The 17,646-nt window shown below is 36.7% G+C and overlaps 1 protein-coding gene across 1 annotated transcript in view; it reads left to right on the top strand.

Moving 5' to 3' along the window:
* WDR35 (WD repeat domain 35) overlaps window positions 1-17,646 on the top strand; it is a 42,713-nt gene that overhangs the window by 11,578 nt on the left and 13,489 nt on the right. Inside the window, exons 11-16 of the mRNA XM_059842929.1 lie at window positions 2,560-2,620; window positions 11,163-11,307; window positions 12,577-12,646; window positions 13,406-13,459; window positions 15,250-15,359; window positions 16,877-17,087. Coding sequence (XP_059698912.1) covers window positions 2,560-2,620; window positions 11,163-11,307; window positions 12,577-12,646; window positions 13,406-13,459; window positions 15,250-15,359; window positions 16,877-17,087 — 651 coding nt within the window. The remainder of the gene's footprint in view (window positions 1-2,559; window positions 2,621-11,162; window positions 11,308-12,576; window positions 12,647-13,405; window positions 13,460-15,249; window positions 15,360-16,876; window positions 17,088-17,646) is intronic.

Here is a 17,646-nt window from a genome sequence, read left to right as displayed (position 1 = left end):
ATCTGCTATAGAATTGTGTCAGTTGTCATTTGACAGAGTGGTGTGAATGGGCTCAGTGTTCAAAAACATAGAATCCCAACAAACAACAAAGTAGCTGATTTAAAGTAACTGCATCTGCAGATCAGCTCCTTGTAGCCATTAGTAACCTTATAAAAACTGCAGCCTTCCTGATGAATATTTCTTCAGAAATATTTGGAACAATTCTCCAGAGACATGGTAAAAGCATCAGAATGGTAATGAATATTTTGTCAGTCAGAAATGGACAAAAAGGGGCAATTTTTTAGATGATATGTTACATTTTACTGCAAACTTCTTTGTTTATTAATTAATTTTATGTGTAATCACAATTGATAAATGTATTCCATGGTTAATGAATGTTCTGTTAGTGTGATACTGTTACATGATTTTTCCTGTGTAATCATTTCAGAATTATTTTCTGTATCACTTATATATTGCTTACAAAGGAGGAGCAGGAGACAGAGTCATTTGGTGCCATGGTAAAAATCCCCAAATGTGCTGTAGTGCTGCTTTGCTTCATTGTGCTATAAATGGTATACTGTCGTATGGATTGAAAACATGGCATTGTGGCCATAAACATTTGGTGAAGTTGAGTGCAATAAAATATTTTTTTTCTGAATTGTAATTTTAAAGGAGGAGACAAACAGTTGAGAGACTTAGTGTAACTCTGTTGAGCATAAATAAGAGATTTAATTTTCACACCTGAAAATTACAGATAGTAAGGACCTATAATTTGTTTTGAAATGGCTCCAGTGTAATTATTAACACTGTGAGTTGCCAGGTTTTAGGAAATGAAGTGCATAGGTTTATGGGTAGCAGTTCATTAGAGTTGTCTGAAAAACTGATTTGGTTTACAAGAGATTTTGGTCATTAGAATTGTGGTTTCAGAATGGAAGAATTTAAGCAATAGCTAATGGGAAAAAAAAGGACTTAATTTCAGCAGGACCTGTTTAAAGATATTGCAAGTAGCTGTGTCAGTAAATTAAGAAGGACTTCATGTTGATATCCCTAACAAGGCTGGATAAATCAGCCAATGGAAACTCCCTGCCCTGGCACCACCCTGTGTGGGGCATACAGCCTGCCTGTCTTGGATACTGTTACTCCATTACTTCTTGACAGGCTCTGATCTGCTGACTTGGAGTCTCAGAAATGACTAGAAAGGGCATAAAAGAGCAATTTATTGTAGACTGAATGTGGGGATAATTTACCAGAGAAGAATTAATGTAAACATGATAGAAATAAAGAGTTAAAAAAGCCATGTGTGTTTTCCTACACAGGCAGAGGCACAACATACATTTTTTTTAACAGAAATCTGAGAATGCTGGTGAAAAGTTTAACTCATGAACAAAGAAATAAAAATACTATTTTTGTGAGGTACTTATTGGTGGCCAAACCAGGAAAAAAATATAATGGGAGGAAATCCACTTTCAGCTCTTTTTTTTTTGGAAGAATGAAGTTCATACAGTAGATGAAAAGCTAAATTGAGCTGCTCTCGTGTGATGAATAAGATGTCAATCTATCAGTTTAAAAGGATAGCTGTACAGTTACTGTAGTCTGCTACCACAATTACTTGGATTGTTCAGGAGTTGAAAGAGCCATGAAAAACTAATTATTTTTCATTTCCTGGAGAGTCAGGGTAACAGCTCATGGGTAATTCACTTTTTGGTAGCCCCGTATATTTTATTTGTTTTATTTTCAGTTTAAAAATTTTGCAATAAAAGTTGCTCCTTGACTTCCACACTTCTCATTCAAGGCATTTGCCTATGCAATAACCATTAAGATATCTAATCCTTGATTTAGACTTGAAGAAATAAATATATAAACTACAACAATAAAGCATTATTGTCAAGTGAATTGTTATGTATTTGTATCTTCCTGAATTTAACAGCCCAGTCTCTGAAGTAACTGTGCTATTAAAGCCTTCCTGAGTGAGATTACAAGAAGGGAAAAACTTAAAAACCCCTCATCACTTCTGTAGTACCTGTGATACTGCAGCGCAGAGGGAGAGCCTTATTGACCATTCTCCCCAGATGTTACCCTCTTGGAGGTTCAAGGAGATAGAGATCTGCAAATGAAAGAACAAAGATCCTAATTACTGGGAGTTTATGAGATTGTCTTTTGCATGAGCAGCTGATGAGAGCTAAATCCCTGACTCAGGGGTGTATCATGCCTGTAAATGCTCTCAGTGCAGCCTGTGCCTCGCAGCAGCAGGGGAGACGCTGCCTGTCTTGCCCACGTGTTGTCTTTGGATTTTGCTTGGTGGATTTGCTCCCATGCATAAAACAGCTGGTTTCTTGCTTGTTTTGTGCTTGTTCTTAATTTATAGTGCTAATTGGCAAATAGGTCTCATTTACTCTCACTTGCTCTCATGCTTATGCTGCTTTATATTTGCTACAGTCATGGTCTCTGTGTTTTCTGTTTCTGATGACCATTAAAATGCGTGGTGTTGGTTATGAGATGCACCTCCACAGAAAACTGTGTACAGCTTACTGATCTATAAAAAGGGTGGTAGTAATGACACTTGCTTTTATTTCCATACAGTATGTGCTGGTTCTCTGCAATTCTATTGGCACACCCCTGGACCCAAAATATATTGATATTGGTAAGCAATTTACAGTTGCAATTTACACTGATGTTGGTAAGCAATTTACGATTGTCTTATTCTGTAATCTGTGTTGGAATTGACCTGTTAGTTATCTTTTAATAAAGATAATGGCTTATCAAACCAGGTAACATTCCTTGTCAAATAAAACTAATTCTTCCAGTTAATGCAAACTATGGATAACATAACTTTTAAAAATTGCTACATTTCTTTATTTTTTTTTTTTTTTTATGGATGGCTTTTGGCAATTCAGATTTTCCTTCACAACAGTGGTAATTCAACTTCTTTATAAGAAAAGGTACTTTGAAAAGGGTCCAGTTGTATCAGAGGAAGTGAAATAATTAGATTTGGACTTTCATTTAAAAATAGCTTACTGCTGCTTTCCAGATAACTTAAGCATCAATTTATTGTGTTTCAGCGTTGAAAATATATTTTCCTTATCTTCACCACAATTGTTTTATCTAAGTATTTTCAGATTGTAAATTAAAAGTCAATTAAAAAAAATCAGTGGGTTATAACACAAGTATGAAAACACCCCCAGATCCTAACTAGTGCTGAATTTCAGACTTTCCCTACTGTTTGTTTGCTGCAGGTGTGGTACAGAACCTTGCCAAGTAATTGCAAGCCACTATTTACTGTGATTTTTGCTTGAGAATAAAGATCACTGATTATTTTCCCTTTAAACATATGAAGGAATTGTAGTCAAACTGACAAATTAATCATTTTTTTGACTAATGAATCCACTTTTATTTGTTCTGGTTTTTGCTTTATTTTTTATTTGTTACCCAAACAGATCTGAATTTAGATTCAGAGTAGACACTGTGAAACTTGTTTGCAGTTTTCTTTTTGAACCTTGATTCTTTTATTAACTCTTCTGTTTTGTTGCAAGGCTAAATAATTTATTTAAATTTATAAAAATATTTATTGGCTTTTGAATGAGAGGGAAGACTATATTATGACAAGAAACTTCATGATTTTTTTTTTTAATGTAAATTGCCTTCTAGAGCCATTGTTTCATCCTCTTTGCAAAAAGAAACTTCTGGCTAAGTTAATCTCAGTAGAGAAGTTAGTTCTAAGTGCTAATACTTGGTGTTAATACTAAAGGACAAACAGCCATTCTCTCTGACAAAATTGATGAGAAAGTGTCTAGCAAAATTTTGGTAAGATAGAAATGAAGAGGAAAGTAAGGTTAAGAACTATTGAACAAGGAAGTAACAGCAATTCATAGAAGAGTATAGGTAGAAAAAAAATCTACCAAGGACTAGAAATAATCAAGATCATAAATTATTGTTTTCCTTTTGTCTAAACAGTTTTACTCTTTATTATGTATAAATTAAATTGTAAGTATAATTTTCTAATGTTCAGTTTTTCATTGATAGCAGGAGGAAATCAGCTGTGAGCCATACACATATTTTGAAATTTGTGCCCTATATTGTAGATCATAATTAAAATTAAGAGTATGCTCTGATGAATGAGTTTGACTACTTTGTCATATGGAAAGTTTATGAAATATTGTGGTAGTTTTAGTCTTGTGATTTCTGTTTCTGTCCCTTTGATGTCCTCTTGCCACCTTTTGCAATGGGGGAGCCGTATTAGAATCTGAAAGATTAATATGTCCAAGAGCTTCAATACCAAAAAGTTTACCAAGACTGGAAGAAAAAGCATCAATAAGACAACCAAACAATGCCCTCCCCTGCCAAAAAAAAAAACCCCAAACAACCCAAACAAAAAATCCTAAGCCCAGAACAGAATCCCATGAAGTAAGATGATGTGACGGGTGATAGTGGTGTGAGTTGGGTGCCTGTTTTGTTCCTGTCCCGTCTCTGCTCCTGATCAGATGTCTACACTGTATGTGCCCACTGGTTTCCTGGATTTACTTGGCAGGCAGGATTGGGGTGGTGGGAGAGGGTTCAGGGACTTAGAGGGAGTAGTTCTTCTCATTTCTACAGCTGACATCTAAAATAAGTGGAGTGAATCATTGATGAAGGGGGTCTTTTTGCTCTCCACTGGGTATGAAGAAGCCCAGGGCAGCCAGCTCATCTCTGTCAGAGATGTCTAAAATTAGGTGAGATGAATCCCACTCAATGTTAAAATTAGCTTTGCATGTACATGTCTGATTCTGCATTTAAACTCATTGCTTTGCGTTTTTCTAGTGTTCAGTTTATGTGAACTTTCTGAGTCTGTGAGAGTTTAATTTTTTTTTTTTATTATAAACAAAGGTTTCTTTATGATTCTGCCAGTAGGACCCATCTCCTACAGCTGCCTGTACACAAGAAAAGAATCTTTTTCAGTAACTGGGAACACTTAAAAAGAAAGGCTATTTAATTGAAAAATGCTGTTGTTTTTCCAACTGTACTTGAATTGTGCTGAAGAGATTAAACAATTTCTTCCTTTAGCATAATGAAGCTTTCTGCAGGCTGCTGCTGTTCCCTCCAGTACTGGAGGACCAGTTTAGTGCATAGATTTGCTCTTTCCTAGAGTGAGTTCATTTGTGAAAGTGCTGAGCATTATAATGTTCAGCTTCTTGGATGGGCAGATACATGAGGTTAACAATATTTACATTTTTGAGTCCTGAAAAATTTCTGTAGCCTCAATTACAAGTGAGTCTTTCATTACTGTATGGTAAACACAGCCAAAGATTCAACCTTTTTTTTTTTTTTTTAAAAATATATGCATCCTGTAAGACCCCTTTAAAGTTTGCTCTCCAAACTTGGAAAAGGGATTGAAGGTAAAAGTGAAAAGCAAATAGAGTTGCCTATAAATGCAACTCTTTTGGAACGCATTGGGCTGGTTTCATCATAGTTACTTTCCTCTTTTTGTAACATTTGAAAATGCAACTTTATAGAACAACTAGAGATATTTACAACATAAGGTCAGTTGGTGTGAGAGGTTGACAGCTGTACATAGTCAAGGTCCTATTGTACAGTATATCATGCTGTTTATCACAGTTGGAGCTTTTTGGCAGTAGGAAGTGTAATTGTTACAGTTTGACAGCATCCTGAACTTAAGCAGCTGTCTGGCCTTGCAGAAGTCAATAGAGAGAGAAGACCTTGTAAAACCTTAAGGGCAGAAGACCTTTCTGAAAGTTCTCTAAGATTCTGGTTGATACATGATTTCTAACAAAATCATTGTCCTTCTGTTCTGTTTTTAAATGAGGAAAATCAGCATTAATTAAATCAATTATCTGGTGAGAGTCATTATTAATAGTTTAAGAAATAAGCAGTTAAACTTTAACTTTTATTCAAGATAATTGGATGGGTATTACTGACTTATGAAAAATGCTATTATCTGTTTGTAAAATTCTTTTTTTCCCCCTTCTTCTTTCTACTAATACAAATTTTCTGGTTATTTTCTTTTAGTAAACTAATAAATTGTTGCAAGAAGTTCTGTCCTTAAAAAGTTAGGAAATTTTTGTTTTCAACTCCTGAACTTCTAAGTGCCATCTTTCAGAGTGGCTTAAATACACTTAGGTTGTTACTTTATTAGATTTTCATAAATGCTGGTGAAAAAGGGTTTGTTGTAGAATGTTGTAGAATGTCCTCAACAGATCACTTGGTATCTGTGTGCTCCTGCCTTTTCTTGAGTGTGTGCTCTTCAGTACCATGAGTCTAATCTGTATTTTTTCACTGGCTGTAATTACTGCACATTGAACAGGCACTGTCTGTGGTTTCTAGAAGACTGCCCCTTGTTGCAACAAGAATTGCCTGGAGCTCTACTGAACATAAAGGGTTTATTCCTCCTTGAGACTTAGGTGCCTTGCAGGCCTCTTGGGCAAAGCGTCTTGGACTTTGTCCTGGTAGGAGATGGGAAGTGGAGAAAAAAGACTGCTCATGTAGGGATGCTAAGTAGCTGACAGAGCATTTAAATAATGCATCTGAGAACGTGTGTTGAGACACAATTTGTCTGAATTGTCAATTTATAATATTTTATAATACTGTTTCAACAAAGCACTTTTAATCTCCTAATGACAAAGAAATTGAGACATTATGCAATGTTTGATTCACCCTCAGGAGATGTCAATCTTGTGTTGTTGGGCTCTAAGCCAGTCGCTCAAGTAAGGCTCAAAAAAAGAAGAGCTTATTTCCTTTATTCTGTTGATTTTTTAATTATGTCATTAGCTTTCTAATGTTTGTCTCTGTTAATGATGGCAATAAAGGATTAATCAGTCATTATCTGATGAAGGGCCATTGCTTTAGCTTTCTTTAGACATTGATGGATGGTTATACTTTCAGCTGTTCCTCATACTGCTTTTTATTTTGTCCAAAGGCATTTTGCTTCCCCTGCTTCCTGTGTCTTGTGTTTGAGGTCCTTCACAATAGCTTGTGTTAGCTAGCCCATAAATTACTCTTTTCTGCATTGTCTAACATTACTGCATTCCATCCTTCTCTGGGACAAAAATTAACCAACACAGTGTCTTCTGTGCTTGTTTTACAGGCTCACAGGCTTTCTGTCAAAGTCCTTTGATGAATAACTAAATATAAACTACAGAAGTTAAATATCTTGTTGTATAATATCTTTTTAATGGAAACAGAACAGATGGTATCTGCTAAGAAAAGGTCACTCAGGCTGGATTATATCATCTTCTTACATGTGCTTAGGAGCACTGACATAGTGAAGTGTTGAGTTATCTTTCAGGTGTGTGTTAGCACCCAGTGAAATCAATACAACAGTTTGACCAACATACAGGTGGATTAAAGGCAGAGCTGGAGTCCTGCCCAGGTGTCTTGCCTCCCTCCTGGATGCCAAAACAGGGATGACTGGACTACATATGAAAAGCACTTGAATTACTGTTACTTAGTTGATCCTTTTAATGTAAATTGTAACTGATTTTGAATATTTATGTTCCATAAACTGTGGTTGTTCATGAGTTGTCCCACATGTCCCAACATGTTCAGTTGTCCCTGCTGTTGCCTGACATTTTTTTCCATTTGTGAGCCAACACTTGTAGAGATATTTGAATCAAGCTCTAAAATTAAGTAGATTTATTGATTAGACTAAGTTCATTCCAGTTTCTCAGGAACAGCCTGTAACAGACTTGTATGAAAACAACAGTTTAATGTTGTGTCTGTCAGATTGCTTCCTTTCCATCAGATTTAGGTGGGATCACTTGTCTTTCTTGTTCGTGTATGCTATCTCATAGACTAGAAAGCTCTCAGCCTTTTCATGTGGGGAAGTAATGTAGTCATGCATTAAGTTTGATTTCTGCCTATATTTTTACAAGAAGATTAGACACTGAAGCAGGTGTTTTCTAGCAGCTTTGAAGTGAGATGGAGTGTGTGTGGATGAAATGCAAACATTGTAGAAGGTTATTCAAGATTCCTGGGTATATAGGAAAGAAAGTTTCTTTCCTTCAGGGAGGAGGCTTTATGAAGGAATAGTGAAGAGAAATGAGGTGAGAAGAGAAAGGAGGGCCAGAAAGAATTTAAAGGGCAGTTTTTTCACATGTTGGAATTGTTTTGATGGGCATGGTTTGTTTAGCCCTTTTTAGTATTTGGTCAGCACCTGAAAAGTGAAGCACCTCTTTAAATGTTTTCCTCACATATTTTCAATGTCTGAAAATTAAGTATTAAGACATTAATACTGAAGTTGGATATTGGCAAAATCAGCAGGAAGAACTCAACAGTGTAAGGAGTTTACATATTGAGCATGGAAAGCTGCTGTGCAGAGGAAATGCTGAGCAGAGGAGTATCCAAATCTCTTTCCTCCTTCAGACTTGAGGTGCTTGTATTTCTGTCTGCTTAATAGTCAGAGCACAGGTACTGTGAAGGGCACTGATGCTCAGGTGAGCTGCACTTGCTGGTAAATCAATGCTGCTGTAAAAGATGGTATTTCCCTACACTAAAGGAAACTTAAGTAGTTAAACCAGCTGCCTGGAAAGGGATTCTAGATCTTCCTCAGCCTGAAGGGATTGAAATGAGCATATTGTCTTTCCTTCTCTGCCCAGCAACAGCCCAGACTTGAAGAGGCTGGGACATTCTTCCCTCATGTTGAATTTATGCTGTCATGCAGTCAAGAAGGAAAACATTTTAGGAACACAGCATAGCCCAGTGTGGAACGCTCTGAGGTGAAAAGGTGGAATGGAATTCTTTCAGTTAGAGGGGACTGACAAGGATCAGCCAGTCCAGGATCACTCCAGGGCTGACCAAAAGCATGTTGCTAAGGGCATTGTCCAAATGCCTCTTAAACACTGCCAGACTTGGGGCACTGACCACCTCTCCTGGAAGTTGTTCCAATGAGTGTCTACCCCCTTGTAAAGAAATGTTTCATAGTGTCCAGACTTGGATTTGACTTTCTTTTTTCACAGATTTTTCTGTTTCATTTTTTTCCTCAATGACTGACCAATATAAAATGCTAAAACAGTCCTAGAAAAAATTCCACGTGTCCTACTTTTATGCAGTTGTTGAAGTTATACAGGCAATTCTGTAAAAGCATCAGTTCCCTCACAGAGATGCTGCTCTCTCAGATGTGGCTCTGCATGGATCTGATCCTGATGATTGTGTCTCTGTTCTGTGCCCTGGAATTTCACATTTGGCTTAAATCCAGCCATTGCTGAGCCTGTTGTTGCAAAGAAGGGAAGGCCCTGCCCTCCATGCTAGCTGCTCATTCCTGCCTGCTCCAGCATGTGATTTTCTCTTTAATCCAACTTAATGTAATCTTTTATTTATTTAATTTTGAGGTCAGTTAGATGAATGAACTGACCAAATTTACTCTGTTGTCCAGCTGCTGCTAGAGCTGATATGAAAGAAGTGGCAGGAAAATGTGTCAGGGGTTGGTGTGTATGTGCTTTTTGGCAGGAACTGTCAGCTTAGTCTGAGGCATGTTCATAAAACACCTAATTGATTGTATTCCCATGGATAAAGCATGGATACTTTGCCATCTTCTTTCGGGATCACAACAGACCATGTGTGAACAACTGTTTTCCCCAGAGTTGGGTATTTCAAGGTGTGCATAAATAGTTTAGGCTCCCTGGAAGCTGTAAGTCAAAGGGGGAGTCACCTCTTGAGTGTGAGGAATGCCCATGGTTTCAGATGTTGGCATGGCAATGTGGTTTAACATTGTCTTGGACCACAAGTACTCAAATGTTGACTAAGTTGAGTTCAAATATGAGGCTTAATGCAAGTGTTGTGATTTGAGTAAACCTTATTCCCTCACAGATCTGGAAATTCTCATGTTTCATTTTTAAAGAATAAAAGCATTGGTTGTTATGGCACATACAGCTGGAAGTTAATAAAAAAACCAGGGCAAACACATAGAATTTGTTAATGTTTTTGATGAAACAGGAGACTGCATCCTTCAGTTTAGATGTGACTAATTATTGAAATGAATGTGTTATAAGTACATGAAATACATGAGTTGCATATAATGTAAACAACTGTGCTGCTCACGGTAAGCATCATCACTAAGCCTTCTTGCCCAGTATTGACATTTTTACTAAAAAGTATTCTGCAGCCATTGGATAGCTTATATAATCCTCTTGGTTTCAAAGAAATGAAATCTGTTCAACCGATCTTCCCCCATCTGTCTCTTGTAGCTGCTCTTCTATGCGGCAGGCTTATAGCTCCCTCCAGAGTTCTGTTCTGTGCTAAAATACAGAGGAGGGAAAAAAAAGAGATTCACTGTAAAAGAATTGTATTTTCTACTCACATCATGTTATCTGCATGACTCAGTGTTCCACTACCAGGATGGTTTGCACAATTCTTTTGAATTTATCTAGCTTATTTTTGGTATCGTAATGATTTACTTGTAGAACTTAAAGACATTGGCTGATTTGATTTGCATACTAGGTTTCTTTGTTTTTCTATGCCTTCACTGTTTTTTTTTTGGTTTTTTTTTTTTTTTTCACTGAACATGGACAGCAGGAATGAGATACTAAATTTGTGCCGTATTCTAAGTGGGCTTAGGGCTGAAGTAAAGAAAATGTCCTGCATTCCTACACTGTGATTTTTAGGTATATTAAAATAAGATTAAGTGTACAGTCTGCTAAATATTTAATTTGTTGCCATTCAGATAAAGAGCTTATATCTGGCCCAGCTATTAACTAAGGTACAAACAGCGTTTCTAGGTCTTGTCTAACTTTAAATTTATGAATTGTTTTTAAGAAAAATAATCTCTTCTAGATGGTCAACTTTTGAATAGCCTTAAATATGTCAGATATGGAAGTATTTAATAGATCTTGTTAAGGAGATTTGAGATGTTACTGAGCTGGTCATTAACCTGAAAGTTTGTTGATATGTATTTGCTGTTTCCTGCATCAGCGCATGAAGATTTGCTGAAATAGCGGGGAGAGGAAAGTGTTAATGGTAAAGTCAGAACTTGTAAAGAAGTTCTCTGTTCTCTGGACAAGGCCACAAGGCCGCTGTGAAATTTGCTCCCAGCTAATGGAAACTGCTGTTAGATTGTATGTAGGCAGATTTTTTTGGTCGTTGTTTTTTGCATTTAATGTATGGGTGTATGTTTTCATCCATCTTGTAAAAAATGTACTAATCAGCATCTACTCCAATGCTTGCTGCTCTAATTTTGCAACTCTTGGGTTTTGTAACAGAGCCATTGTTTGTCACAATGACCAGAACTCATGTGATCGCGGCTTCCAAAGTAGCGTTTTACGTCTGGCAGTATCGGGTGGCCAAGAAGCTCACAGCCATGGAAATCAATCAGCTGGCACGGACCAGGAAAGAAGGCAGGGAAAGGTTTGTCTTCAGGCTTTGTAATTTTTCTTCTGCTCTGGTGTCATTGATAAAGTGGGTTCTGCCATGTCTAAAATGCAAACCCTTGTCCTCTCATTTTTCTAATCAGGTTTGTTGACTTTCAGGCCTGTAAGATGATGTACTAGTTTTATATAACAACTGTGTGTTTGTTATCCACATCCCTCAGACGTTTTTGGATTAGTTTCTGTTCAGTGTCTCCATTTGCTTGCTGCATGTTTTCCTTACAGAGCTTTGTGTCTTGATGCCTTTATACCCCTCTCCTGTTCCCCCTCCATGCTCTTAGCTTCCAGTCAGCTCTATTCCCTCTGATAACTTTAACTGCTTCTCGTCTGTCATTCCCTGTAAGTACTTTGTCCAGCTGGCTCTTCTCTAATACACTTGTGTCTGGTTGTGGCTTTGACAACTAATCCTGTATGGACTTTTATCCTCTCAAACTAAACAAGCCAAAGTCAATATCGTTTTGCTTCCAAAATATTTCTTTCCCAGGTGCTCATTTGTGGCATTAACTTTTCTGTCACCTCCACAAAGCTTGCAACTCTGTTATGGCTTTCTTTTTAGTTATTTTGTGTGTTCCTCCATATCATCTCTACACTATATCAACTTTCTATAAACCTACCATCTCCTGTCACCATATATCCCTAATAATGAGTAATTATTTGTACATGATGTAATAACTTACATTGTTGTAGGACCTGGATGTCCTAGCCTTGGACAAGATTATAAATTGATAAAAATATGGAAAAATGTAGATAGTTGTAATTCAACATTAATGAAGATTTTAGCATTCTAAAATCCTTCCTAATGGTACTTTTTAAGGCAAGAGAGAAGTTATGTGTTGAATAATGCAGTAATACATAGGTTTTTGTGGATGTGAAGGTGAAGCACTTCATAGTTATGGAGAAGAGCCTGGTGAAATACGGACATGCATGTTTGAAAAGAACAACTGAGAGGCTGATGGTTTTCAGCAGGACACAACTGTAACAGTAGAAACTTAATGTTACAGGTTGAAAGTTTACAGATCATAGGGAAATAGACCATCAGGGGCTGTGAAAGTGAAAGCAACTGCCATATCTGTATATCAATATAAAGCAGGTTTATCAAAGGGGATGCTTTTGAACGTAAGAACAGGCATAGCTTTTATTCTCTTCTCCAATTCCAATGGTTTCTTCTCCAGGGATGGAACATACTGATGCTACCAAAGTTGATCCTTTCTTTGGACTCACTTTTTTTTCTAAATTTCCTTCTCTACAGGATCTATCATATTGATGACACCTTTTCAGGGTCTGGAGAAGGTCACCTTGATTACAGCAAAGCTTTTGAAGTGAGTGATGTTATGAACTAGTTTATTGTGGTGTCACTGGTAGCTTGAAAGAGCAGTAATTAGTGTTGATTTATTTATTTTCATTGATTTTCATTAGTAGAAGTGGTTGTACTTAAAATTTCTTTTACTTCTACCTTTTTTTATGTAAGTGTTATGTTTCTTCCCTCTGGTTGGTGTTGTTACTGCGTCATTGTGTATTACTGGAAATATACAGCAAACTATGGAGAACATGGAAAAAGTATATTCTGACTGTGTACAGTATATAGACACCTGCTGTCTTGCTGGTCAGAAGCAGCTCCCCTTACTTCAACAAAATATAACTTTGTTGAAACTCAATAACCTTTGTGATCTTTTCTAGTATTTTTGGCCATATTCACTTCATGTGTGTGTGCAAGTCTTGGCTGTCCTTACCAATATACCTGAAATTAATTACTTAACAGCCCTCACAAGCCAGGGATTGTTGCTTTCTTGTGTTTTCTATTGAACACCTCTTACATTTTGGGTTTCTTATTTTTCTGGGAGGGGCAGGAAAAGAAAGGAAGCTGTTAATATTATTGTTGTGATTGCCATAGCAAAGGCTGCTGATGTCAGCTGGATAGTTTAGATACAGTCTGTGGATAGTTTATGCTAAGGTTTGATAGCCCCTTTTCATGTGGATACTTAGCAACACCCTTGTTTATTTAAATAACCTTCTTTCTTTAGCAGGACATGCTTACCTTTGCAGTAAAACTGATACTGATATCACTTGTTTACTTTCAGGGAACAAGAGATCCAATCTGTGCAATAACAGCATCTGATAAGATACTACTTGTGGTAAGCTAATGATTAACAGAACTCCTAATTGCCTCTTGTGCTTGTAGGTATAAGATTCTTCTCTCTGTGTTCATAAGCAGTCATAATTTCAAAGCATTTCTGAATTTAGAATTTACACAGACAAAATCTCTTCCCTCTTCCTCAAAGATAACTTTATGGTTTCTTCTGTTAACTTGGATTCTTTCTTTAGGAGGGCTAATTCACTAAGTACTTGCAATTTAATTACAGACTAGTTGCCTGAGTTAATACTTATACAGGATTTTATAAAGTCTAGGTCAGGACTTAATTCTGTAATCTGAGTTCTGAGAAGTCTCTTTGAGACAGTATTTGAGACAGACAAAGAATTACAAAGTCTGTCTGTTTATATATTAATGGTATAATGCATGGTACCGTACTATATACAAATGAATACACTTATGGATGATACAGTTGTGTGAGGTATTGAATCATGCCAAAGAGCTGGTGCATTTTTTTGTTCTAAGCTGGAAAGTGATCTCATTAGATGAACAAACTTCTATGTGGGCTTTAAAGCAAGCTAACTGAACAGAACAAAGAGAGAGAAAGAGCAATGTTTCTTCCTGTTACCCACCTTCCAGGAAAGATCTTGTTTTGTCATGTTCTAATTCTAGTGTGGATTTTCATTTTTTTTTTGTTTTTTTTTGTTTTATCCTTTAACTGGATTTTACAAAATCAGAGGGTCATGGGAGAAAGCACGAACAAAAGAAGTGTGATGGTTAATATGTGACTTTGGGATTGTTGCTGCTTGAAGAATATGAAAATGAACTTCTGACAATAATTAATCTGTGACTGTTTTTTTAAAAGGAGAGGAATGAGAGGAAATGCCTTTGAGACCAGATCTGGATAAATGTGCTGAAGCTGAATGCAAATGATAGTCGTTCAATTTTCTAACACTTCTGAACTAATCTGCTTTTTAGTCTATAGGGTATACATATGTGAAAAAGTCAAAAATGGTAATTTATGCTGAGGATGTTAGGGACAGCTTTGAGGAAAGAAGGAAAACAAGGAATAAAGTTTTCACTCCTTTGAAATTTAATGTTGACTCATTTCCAGTATAAGAGTTGAACCAATATAAGAGTAGGCAAACCAAGCTGGATATGTTATTTACTTTACAGAAACACCATGAGAAAATAGTGGCAGTGATGATTTCCTTTCAGGGATGTCACTCCTTTCACCCTGATGGCCTGATGGTATCTTGACACAGGGAATTGGTGTTTCATTCCACAAAATAAAGATAAACCACACTGGTACTTAGATTTGTTTCCTGTTACTCAAGGCTGTGAATAACCAGTATATTTTATAGCATTTCCTTTTAAATCTAGCTCTGGTCTTGCAGTAACTGGTAAGACTTGTTGGTATGCAGACAGCCCCACATGAGCAGAGCTGTCCTGCTTTCAGACGTGGGCTGGTGCTGCTATATGGAACTCTTTGAGGGGATTTACCCGTGTGAGACAAAGGATCTTTTCACACCTCTCCTGTTTTATTATGTAGACCCTGTCTGAAGGGTCATGGTTCCTGAAATTCTGTGTGCTAGGTGTGGACTGTAACTGTTTGCTTTAACATCCCTGATTTAAGCAGATTTGTCAGTTGTAGCATCTTAGAGTATCTTGTTTAAATACCGGAATTCAGAACTTTTAAGGTGATGATTCCCTCTTTTCACTCTGTCACTTATCCCAAAGCTCTTTTGTCTAAACCAGCATATTAATAAGACCATTTTAAGGGGTCTGCTGATGGACAAATTCTCTCCCTAAGGCAGCATTGCTTTCCTGTAGGGAAGAGAATCTGGCACTATTCAGAGGTACAGCCTCCCTAGTGTGGCTGCGGTGCAGAGCTATTCCCTGGACCGTCGTGCCTATCAGCTGTCTTTGAACTGCAACTCCAGGTAAGTTACAGACCTGTTTCTAACACAGATATCCAATTTCAAAATGAAGCACTAAAATTTGTGAAAATACTAATTCTGTGAAATCTATAATTCTATAATAATTATGTACTAATTTTAATTTAGTATAAACCATTTGATAATTTTAGTTGTTCTTAATGGTTGCTTAACCATTTATTTATTACTAATTATTTCCATCTGGACAGTCATTGTTCTGAGAGACTGTTAGTAAAGGTCTTCTATGTTTTACACCCTGTGTACATGAAAATACCTTTGTTTTATTAGATGAACCAAACATAACCTTCCTTTGATCATGACACAAATAGATAAAATTATGTCATAACCTGAAATTTCATATCTTTTACTTCTTTCTGTTTCTGTGTCCTTCTAAAGCCTGCAAACTTTGTTAATCCCATTAATTTTCCATTGTTACAGGCTATAACTAGTGGTGATGTTTCTAGTAAGTTTGGTTCTCCTGAGCTTCATCTGTGCTAAAACTGAAGTTGCTTTCTACTCAACAGCTTTTTTTTTTTTTTTTTTTGCAAGAGAGTTCATGAGAGTGTTGGCAGAAAAGGCAAAAATACACAAGAATTTGTAAGGCAATTTTATTCACTTCAAAATAACTTTATAATTTCGAACAAAATTCATAATGCATGTGTAGAGATCTCAAAAAATAGATTGCTTTGCTTAAAAGGCAGCGTGATCTAGTCAGAGCCATATTCATTTTGTTTTGAACCCAAGCTGTTTTCTTCCTAAATGACTTTGTTCTAGGGAAATAAGTTCAGATCCATAAGCATTTTGAGGCTAATTTTCTAAATTGCATTTGAAATTTTAATAGGGATTAAGGCTGTCTACCTATAAATATTTAGAAATGCTTTTAAAATGCCCTATAGTAATAACGTAATCAGGTTACTATGATTCACTGAAGACCTATGCAACTGTAAATTTTCAAATGTAGCCTTTTAGAAATTGTATTTTTCCCATATTTAAACGATTTCAAAGATTAATTGGATTATACTTAACATCGTCTTGGAAAAAAAGTGAATAATACCCTTTGCAGAAATGCAAGAAATCACATTTTAGGAAGTAATAGTCTGCATCACCACAATGACTTTTTAATTTAATAATCTGCTTCATTGCCTCCTAGTAAATAAGGAAAAGCCATTCTGTTCAGTTGTTAATTTGAGTCATTGTCAAGAAAAGTTTGGCGAGGGACAGACCTGTAATTTTTCAGCTTGGTATCTGATGTATCTTCAAAATGCTTCATATAAAAATGGGCATATTTCAGAACCTTTGCACGGCCAGATCCTGTGTGAGCAGATGAAGGACATCTTTCCATGTGTCTGGTCTCTGCTGTGCAGATACATGAAAACCATATGGATCTGTGCTGGTTCTGGCGCACGACAGCACCTCATGGAATCTGTAGAATTTTACTGTGCCAGGTTAGAGAACTGTTTCAGATTCACAGCCTTGAGCAGTGTCATTTAGCTGCCTTGTTTCTTCTCTGTTTGCTTTTCTAGTCGCCTGGCTATCATTGACCTGTCAGGGGTTCTGACTTTTGTGGAGCTGGACGCGCGGGCCGCCGACAGCGCGGGGCAGCCGGAGGCAGGCGGGCAGCTGAGGCTGGAGCGCAAGGACGTCTGGGACATGAAATGGGCCAGGGACAACCCGGACCTGTTTGCAATGATGGAGAAAACAAGAATGTATGTCTTCAGAAACTTGGATCCAGAGGTAAATATCAACATACATAAACTACTCATTTTAAAAAATTCACTTCTAGGTTAATGGCTCTTTTTGGAATAGTATTACTCTTGTGCTAACCACTCAATTCTGCCAGTGTTTGTTTATATAAACTTGCTTTGGGTTATATAAACCTCAAAATCTTATCAACCCTCTGGGAATGTTGTTTTGGACCATATAGGTAGAATGAATGGTCAGTCCTAGAAACATTAAAATGGTGTCATATTTTTCTTAAATGTATGAGATTTTCAGGGGTGTATTTTTTTTTCTGCTTTGGAATACATAAATGCAGTTTCAGTAGAGATACTTGTAAAACAGTTCAGTTGAATCTAAATATTGGCAGGTGTTATTCTACCTCTTTGTCATAACTTAGTTGCAGAAAACATGAGGATTTTCATTGATGCCTGTATTTACAGAATTGTCAATAATGTTCCTGATTATAATATTTGTTTCTTGTTGGAAGTGCAAGAAGTGCAACTATATCCTCGTTTGGAGAAGAATGTATCTAAATGTATACTTAACAGATTTGACTAGGATTTAGTCAGAGTAC

This window comes from Haemorhous mexicanus, chromosome 3, assembly GCF_027477595.1.
Source record: "Haemorhous mexicanus isolate bHaeMex1 chromosome 3, bHaeMex1.pri, whole genome shotgun sequence".
NCBI classification, from domain to species: domain Eukaryota; kingdom Metazoa; phylum Chordata; class Aves; order Passeriformes; family Fringillidae; genus Haemorhous; species Haemorhous mexicanus.
The sequence above is the reverse complement of the archived record's forward strand: the minus strand, read 5'-3'. Positions and strand labels throughout refer to the sequence as shown.